The following is an 8,816-nucleotide window of genomic DNA, read 5'->3' as shown; positions in this document are numbered from 1 at the left end:
GAACGATAAACCCTTGCCACTCATGGTGAAGGATATAATAAAAGTCAAAACGAATTAGTTCAATATCTCTTCCAATTTTAAAGTATATGCGATTTGAACTTTCAGGATTTCGGGGAAAAATTTAATAATTTGGTTATATGAATAATCAAGGAAAAAAATATATTTTTTATTCGAATGAAAATGTTTCAATTTAGAATAAAAAATTATTCGTGCAATCGAATAGTCGAATTAATTAATTTTTAAGTTAAAATTAAAAAAACAAGTAAGAGAGCTATATTCGGCTGTGCCGAATCTTATATACCCTTCACCAAATTATACTTTAAAATACAAATTTTAAATATTTTTAGGCAAACAAAATTTAAATTTTTTTCCCTTTTTTTTCGAAATTGTTTTTTAAATTTTATAACTTTTTTTTTAATTTTAAAAAAATTTTTTTTTTTATATGAAAAAAAAATTCGGTTTAAAAAATATTTTTTCCGATTTTGACCCATTGTAGGTCCAACTTACTATGGTCTTATATACGTCGTTGCACGGTCTTTGAAATATCTATCATTAGATATCCATATTGTCTATAATAATGGTTTAGTAATCCAGATATGGGTCAAAAATAGGTCAAAAATCGAGGTTGTCCTGGTTTTTTCCTTATATCTCAGCCATTTGTGGACCGATTTTCTCGATTTTAAATAGCAACCGAGCCGGAAGAATTTCGGAGATATTGATGTATCATTCGTGTATGTAAGTTATTTGGGGGCTTCAGAAAGTTGATTTCAACACACAGACGGACAGACGGACATGGCTATATCGACTACGCTATCTATAACGATTCAGAATATATATACTTTGTGGGGTCGCAAATGAAAAATGTAGAAATTACAAACGGAATGACAAACTGTTATATACCCTTGCCACTCATGGTGAAGTGTATAAAAATTAGTTTAAACAAAAATTTAGACAATACTATATAAATGCAACTGAATTCCGATCAATTAATAAAAATTTGAATTTTCATTCATTGTGGGAAAAATTAAAAAAAAAAATATAGACCAACTTAGTCCTTAAATCTGAAATTCGAACTAACATTCCTAACCTTATTGCGGTTTGGTTTGTTAGTTGGTCTGCTTTTATTTTTCTAAAAAGTAATTTAAAAAACATAATTTTTTTTCGGATTTTGGCACTTTTTTTAGTAAAATTATTTTATTTTTTTTTTAGTTTCATTTAGTTTTTTTTTTCTAATTCATTAGTAAATTCAACAAATAACTTCAACATTAAACAATTCTTCTCTAAACACAAAATCTATTTGCGCAAAACATAAGAAGCAGCATAAGGATAGGCAGAGTAGGCAGCTGTGTAGGGAGAAGCTACATAAGGAGAGGCAGCATAAGGATAGGCAGAGTAAGCGGAGTAGGCAGCGGCATAGGGAGCAGTATAAGCAGCAGCATAAGGACTAGCGTAGGCGGCGGTATAAGGAGCAGCAGCTACAACGGGAGCAGAGTAGGCCAAAGGAGCCACAATACCGGGTTTAGCGGCAGCCAAGGCAACAACAGCGAACAAGCACAAAGCGAACTAAGGAAAACAAAAAAATAAAATTTAAATCCTTTTTAATCGAAATAAATGATTTTCATTTAAAACTTACGAATTTGAACATTTTGATTGATTTGTTTTTTTAGTTTAGTTAACAGAACTTTATAAACTGATAGCTAATTGGTAAAAACTTTTAGTTTTTATACAAAAATAAAAAAGATTAAAATGAAAATAAAAATAAAAATTAAAAACAGTTTGATTTTTTAGCCAGGCACGTCTTCCTGCTGAAGGTCAGCAGCTGTCTGTTTAAATAAATTTAAAGTGTGTTTGTATGTAAACTTGGCTTTAATGTTTTAATTTCATTTTCATTCCAAAATACAAAAAAAGATATAAAAAAAAGTCCAAGTGTTTGTATTATTTTTTTAACACTGTAAGTGACAACAGCAGACAATTTGTTCAAGAGTGTGTAGGTGGCTTTGTAATATTTTTTTGAGTGTCTCAGTGTGTATTTTTTTTTTGGCTTTTGAGTGTTTGAATTTTTTTGTGTTTGTAATTAAATATTCTAGAAGCATTTCATAATTAAATTCATTTCTATATTCTAACTAATGCACTGGAATAAGCCAAATAAAATAAATTTATGAAATACCAGTTAAGAATATTGATAGGAAAAACGTTTAAAGTATTGTATTGTTTTACAACAAAACTTAATAAATTCATAAATTTATTTTTTTTTGTTGATTTATGAGATTATTAAACAATAATTTATTGATATTTTATAACTTTTAAAGAACTTTTGACCCTGGCATTGATTTTGTTTTAATAAGGAATTATTGTGTGTTTTTCTTTTCAGTTGCTAAGAAGGGAGTTTTTATTTGTGATTACTGTGATATTGAATTTGTTGTAATCAATGGCTTTGAAAATGTTACAAAAATATTATGACTGCTAACAGTGTAAGGCTAATTTTACAAAGAAAATATCATATCACAAGACAATCACAAAATATCACCACAATTACATAGAAGACAAAAAAATTAATTTTCACAAAAAACTAAAAACTTTCAAAAATCACAGATTTTATGAAAAAAAAAATCGCTTATTTAAAAAAACGCCAGTTTTCCAAAATATTTTACTGATTTCCAAAAAAAAAAACGCTTAATTAACAAAAAATTTAAATATCACGGAAAGAAAATATAAAAAAGTAAAAAGAGAATTCTGGAAAAAATCGCTTATTTAAAAAACGCCAATTTTCCAAAATCACAAATTTCGAAAAAATCGCTTACTACAAACTTTAATTCAAAATTTCCTAAAAATATCTATATCTAATTTTACAAATCTTGTAGATTTAAAAACAAAATTTCTGGAAAAAAATCGCTTATTTAAAAAAACGCCAATTTTCCAAAATCACAAATTTCGAAAAAATCGCCTACTACAAACTTTAATTCAAAATTTCCCTAAAATATCTAATTTTACAAAGCATAGTAGATTTAAAAACAAAATTTCTGGAAAAAATCGCTTATTTAAAAAAACGCCAATTTTCCAAAATCGCTAATTTATAAAAAAAAAATCGCCTACTTATAACTTTAATTCAAAATTTCCACAAATTTTACAGATTTCAAAAAATATTTAATTTTACAAATCTTGTAGATTTAAAAAAAATAAAAATTCTGGAAAAAATCGCTTATTTAAAAAAACGCCAATTTTCCAAAATCACAAATTTCGAAAAAATCGCTTACTACAAACTTTAATTCAAAATTTCCCAAAAATATCTAATTTTACAAATCTTGTAGATTTAAAAACAAAATTTCTGGAAAAAATCGCTTATTTAAAAAAACGCCAATTTTCCAAAATCACAAATTTCAAAAAAATCGCTTACTACAAACTTTAATTCAAAATTTCCCAAAAATATCTAATTTTACAAATCTTGTAGATTTAAAAACAAAATTTCTGGAAAAAATCGCTTATTTAAAAAAACGCCAATTTTCCAAAATCGCTAATTTATAAAAAAAAACATTCATTAGCAAAATAAAACCAAATTTCACAATAAATATATAATTTCAGAAAAAAGAGTATAAAAACGCTTATTTAAAAAAATCACCAATTTCCAAAATTTTACTGATTTCGAAAAATTATACAAAAGACAGCAAAAAAATAAGATAAATACAAACAAAAAGTTACTTTAAAATTAAATTTCACAAAATATTGTAAAATTATTGGGTGTATAACTTAAAAATCCGAAATTTTTTAAAATTTTTAGCTTTTATTTTGACAGATTTGTACAATATAAAGTTTCATTAAAATATTGGCGATTGTTAGCTATGAACTTTTCCCATCTTTCTGGCAACATATGGATTCCGAGCCAAAAGAACTGCTCATCATTCAAGGCCAAGAACGAATCAAGCCAATATTCTCATCTAAAGTGAAGCATTCTTCATCGATCTAAACAAATATTAGTAGGACGGGGCAAGGTGAGGGCAAGAGGGTGAGTCAAATCTTCCCAACCACTTCATTCTAAATACTATTAAACAAGTATTTCAACAAGTGCGCGAGAGTTTTCATAATGGAATACTATGGTTTCATGGCTGGCCGCTTATTTTGGGCATTTTTCGGCCAATGATCGCTTCAAACGAGTCAGTTACGTTCGGTACAGGTTCCCTATGATGGTCTGGTTAGATTTCAGTAGCTCATAACAGATAGGACCCTTTTGGTCCCACCAAATGCAGAGAATTACCTTAGAGGAATATACTTAAGTGTCGACTCGGCTGGTTGGCCGGGATTCACATATGATCTCTTACACTTCAAGTTATCATAATGGATCCATTTTTCATCGCAAGTAATGATTCGGTGCCAAAAATGAATTTTTATAGCATTTAAACATCATTTCGGACATGCAAAATCTTCTTTCAAGGTATCTCGGCTTCAATTGGTATTTGGATGAATCGTGATGCTTACAAACCAATATCGGATACTATGTTCTAAAGTGAAGCATTCTGCATCGATCTAAACAAATATTAGTAGGACGGGGCAAGGTGAGGGCAAGAGGATGAGGCAAAACTTGCCAACCATTTCTATCTAAATAGTTTTAACAGGTATTGCAACATGTGGCCGAGCTCTGTCATGATGGAATATTATGTTTCATGTCTGGCCGCATATTCTGGGCGTTTTCTGGCCAATGCTCACGTCAAACGAGTCAGATGCGTTCGGTACAGGTTTCCCGTAATTGTCTGATTAGATTTCCCACCATGGATATTTGGCTTTGGTGTCGAATGATTTTCCAAGCTCTTGATGAGTTTTACAAGAATCTTCATCGAGTAATGCCTCCAATTCTTGGTCTTCAAACTTTTTTGGCTGGCCTGGGCGATCTCTTCTTTCGTGTCAAAATAACCACTTCTAAACCGCACAAACGATCTCCCAATCGTTGAAATTGATGTAACACATTCACCAGAAGCTTTGGTGAGCAAAAAAATTCATTACAATTGTATAATTCAAATACCGATTATAGCAGTTATTTCGGCAATGGTAGACAACCATGAAAAAAAATTTAAAAACGCCAAAATCGTAAAAATTTATTGAATAAAAAAATCATTAATTTTAAATTTATAATATTAACAAAAAAAAAAATCTTCATGCTAAAAAAAAATAAAATTCTGGCAAAAACGCAAATTTAAAAAAATCGCCAATTTAACAAAGCTCTAAAAATTTCGGAAACAAAATTTATTTTGAAAAAAATAAGGTGCTATTAAATATATGCCGATGTAAATTTTACAATAAATGTATAATTTAACAAAAAATAAAAAAAATAGAGTTAAAAAAATCGCGAAATTTAAAAAATTTTACTAATTTCAAAAAAGCACTAATTTTGCACAACAATAGTTAATTATTAATTTAATGGAAAAATTATGAATTTTATGAAAAATCGCTAGTTTAAAAAAATCGCCAATTTAACAAAAAATCTCAAAATTAAAAAAAAAAAAAAAAAAAAAAAAATTAGAAAAACAACGCACGAATTAAAAATATTCAAGAAGCACTCAGGTATCACACAAAAATCACTACTAATAACTGTTTCTCCTTTAAAGAGCATTATCTAAGAAAATTTGATTTCAGTCCTTAACACATTAAATTAATTTGAATCCTTTGAATAAATATAAAAATAAACAAATCTTAAAACCTTATAAAGCCACAAACACATATTTCATAGAATATAACTCGTGCCAAAGTTTCCAAAAAGTAATCAAACTTTTTCTACAATATTTTAAACTTGAAATTATTTAAGGTTGTTTTAATGTATGTGCTAAACGTATCTATGTATAATTGTACTCTTTTGTTGACTATATAAACATTTAAATACCTTTACGTGTATGCCGTACCTACCGACTATTTGTGTAAAAACTTTTAACTTTTACTATGTAAACATTTTGCATGTAAATCCACTTGTAATATCAACTTAATCTTTGTTAAAAAATCCTGAAAACTACACTCATACACATGCTTCTTTCTGTTGCAGCAAGTTTTCCCTTTTTGTTTGTGATTTTTTTTTTTGTTGATGTTTTTAATCCTATTTACTTTTGGCATAAAATACTGGCAGAGATTTAGTAATAGTGACACCACAGTAAATTTAAGTGCAAGTTTTTAATAGAGATTTCATAACAAATCAATCATTTAAAGGTACTGTAACTCTATTATAACTTGGTTTATTTTTGTAGGAAATCCATCCATCTAAATTTTACTAATTAATTATTAAGAATCTATATAACGTTCAAAGTAAATTTTTTATATAATTTTGAAAATTTCATCAAAAATCAGTTCATAAATAGCTTATGAACTGATTTTATGCTTGTATGCTTAGGTTATTTCGTTTCTAGTTAGCTTTTAATACACGTTTTTACACAAAATTGTTCATCGAAACTGACAAATTTAAGTTATTATGTCTCGATATATAATTAATAATAAACTCAACATCATAATCTTTATAAAAAACTAAATTTGTTGTCTATAATTAATATTACCCCTTATGAACTAAATTTGTTAGTCGTCTGTCTAATTGTACCAAGGGAACTAAATTAGTTTTTCTATTGAACAAAAATTACATAATTGGTTCAAATAACACAAAAGCAACCTCTGAAAAAAACCTAAAAACCAAACCAACTCAAATAAACACAAAGAGAAAGAAAAAAATTAAAATCATATGTTTTTTATGTAAACTTTAATATAACCACGGTTTTTTGTCTCTTGTCGGGTGTTGTTCACTTTCTTGTTGTTTTATTTTACGTTGTTGGGCCAGGTTATTGGCACAATAAACCAGTGACGATGATGATGACGATGGTCATGCTAAAAATGTAACGACCAAAACAAGACACACACATACAGAGTAGTCAGGTATGATAGAGTTTGAACATTTGTACTATTTGTGTTAGTACTTTTCTAAACAGTACAAAAATTGAGCTACAAAAAAAAAATATGATTGAATTTGGATCAAAACTTTCGTTAGAATTGTTGATTTGATTATAAAATTGGATGTTTGAACATCGCTAACCCTTGACACATTCAATATGACCCTACTCCTACTCTACTCTACTCCTACTCTACTCCTACTCTACTCCTACTCTACTCCTACTCTACTCCTACTCTACTCCTACTCTACTCCTACTCTACTCCTACTCTACTCCTACTCTACTCCTACTCTACTCCTACTCTACTCCTACTCTACTCCTACTCTACTCCTACTCTACTCCTACTCTACTCCTACTCTACTCCTACTCTACTCCTACTCTACTCCTACTCTACTCCTACTCTACTCCTACTCTACTCCTACTCTACTCCTACTCTACTCCTACTCTACTCCTACTCTACTCCTACTCTACTCCTACTCTACTCCTACTCTACTCCTACTCTACTCCTACTCTACTCCTACTCTACTCCTACTCTACTCCTACTCTACTCCTACTCTACTCCTACTCTACTCCTACTCTACTCCTACTCTACTCCTACTCTACTCCTACTCTACTCCTACTCTACTCCTACTCTACTCCTACTCTACTCCTACTCTACTCCTACTCTACTCCTACTCAACTCCTACTCTATTCCTATTCTACTCTGTTCGAAACGACTATATTCTATTCAAACGACTATATTCTATTCGAATAGACTATATTCTATTCGAATCGACTTTATTCGATTCGACTCTATTCGACTTTATTCCAATCCTCTCTTTTCGCATCAACTCTATTAGAATCGACTCTACTCGGATCGTCCCTTTCGCATCAGCTCTATTAGAACCGACTCTATTCGGAGCGAATCTATTTGAATCTAACCTAATCGACTCTATTCGAATAGACTCCATTAGTATTCGAATCCACTCTATTCAGATCGACTCTATTCGGATCGAATATATTCTAATCGACTCCATTCGAATAGACTCCATTAGTATTCGAATCGACTGTATTCGGATCGAATCTATTCTAATCGACTCTATTGGAATCGACTCCACTAGTATTCGAATCGACTCCACTAGTATTCGAATCGACTCCACTAGTATTCGAATCGACTCCATTAGTATTCGAATCGACTCTACTCGAATCGATTCTATTCGAAACGATTATTCTATTAGAATCGACTTTATTCGAATCGTCCCTTTCGCATCAACTCTATTAGAATCGACTCTTTTCGGATTGATTCCATTCGAATCGAATCTATTCGGATCGATTCTATTCGAATTGACTCTATTCGCATCGAACCTATTCAAACCGACTCTATTCGTATCGATTGTATTCGAATCGCCTTTATTTCAATCGTCTCATTTCGATTCAACTCTATTCGAATCGAATTTCATTTCATTACCAAGTATTTTCTATAAATAATAATATATCCCTGATAAACAACCAAACAAAGCAGCAGCTGTTAATTTGTCTGGGCCATTATGTCTGGATAGAATAAATATGTTCATGATTACACTCATAAAACTATGAATGAATGTATATGACAGCATGACCATATAAATTGTTCGTAAAAAGTGTATGTGTTTGCTAGCATTTAGAATACATTAAAAATCGATTTTGAATTTAAAATTCTAGTAACACCTTTCGTAATTTACTATGGAAAGCATTAAACTTTAATAATAACAACAACAATCAATAAAAATGTTTGTTTACTTTCCACCCACACATAATACATCAAATATTTAGGCCTAAAATATTTAATAGCAACAACTACTACAAAAAAAAATAAAATATTTGTTTAAGCTATAAATACCAATAGTTTTTAATTATTTGTTATCAGTTTAATTAAATCATTTAATAAAA

General features: G+C 29.6%; 1 protein-coding gene across 1 annotated transcript; it reads right to left on the bottom strand.

Moving 5' to 3' along the window:
• Window positions 1-1,154: 1,154 nt before the first annotated feature.
• LOC135955145 (vitelline membrane protein Vm26Ab-like) lies at window positions 1,155-1,682 on the bottom strand. Its single transcript, XM_065505452.1, has 2 exons — window positions 1,634-1,682; window positions 1,155-1,563 (listed from the first exon to the last, which is right to left on the bottom strand). The coding sequence occupies exons 1-2, from the start codon at window positions 1,643-1,645 to the stop codon at window positions 1,294-1,296; spliced, it is 282 nt and encodes a 93-aa protein (XP_065361524.1). The 5' UTR covers window positions 1,646-1,682; the 3' UTR covers window positions 1,155-1,293.
• Between the last annotated feature and the right edge of the window lie 7,134 nt (window positions 1,683-8,816).

Source organism: Calliphora vicina, chromosome 3 (assembly GCF_958450345.1).
Source record: "Calliphora vicina chromosome 3, idCalVici1.1, whole genome shotgun sequence".
Lineage (NCBI taxonomy): Eukaryota > Metazoa > Arthropoda > Insecta > Diptera > Calliphoridae > Calliphora > Calliphora vicina.
This window is presented reverse-complemented; position numbering and strand designations above follow the sequence as displayed.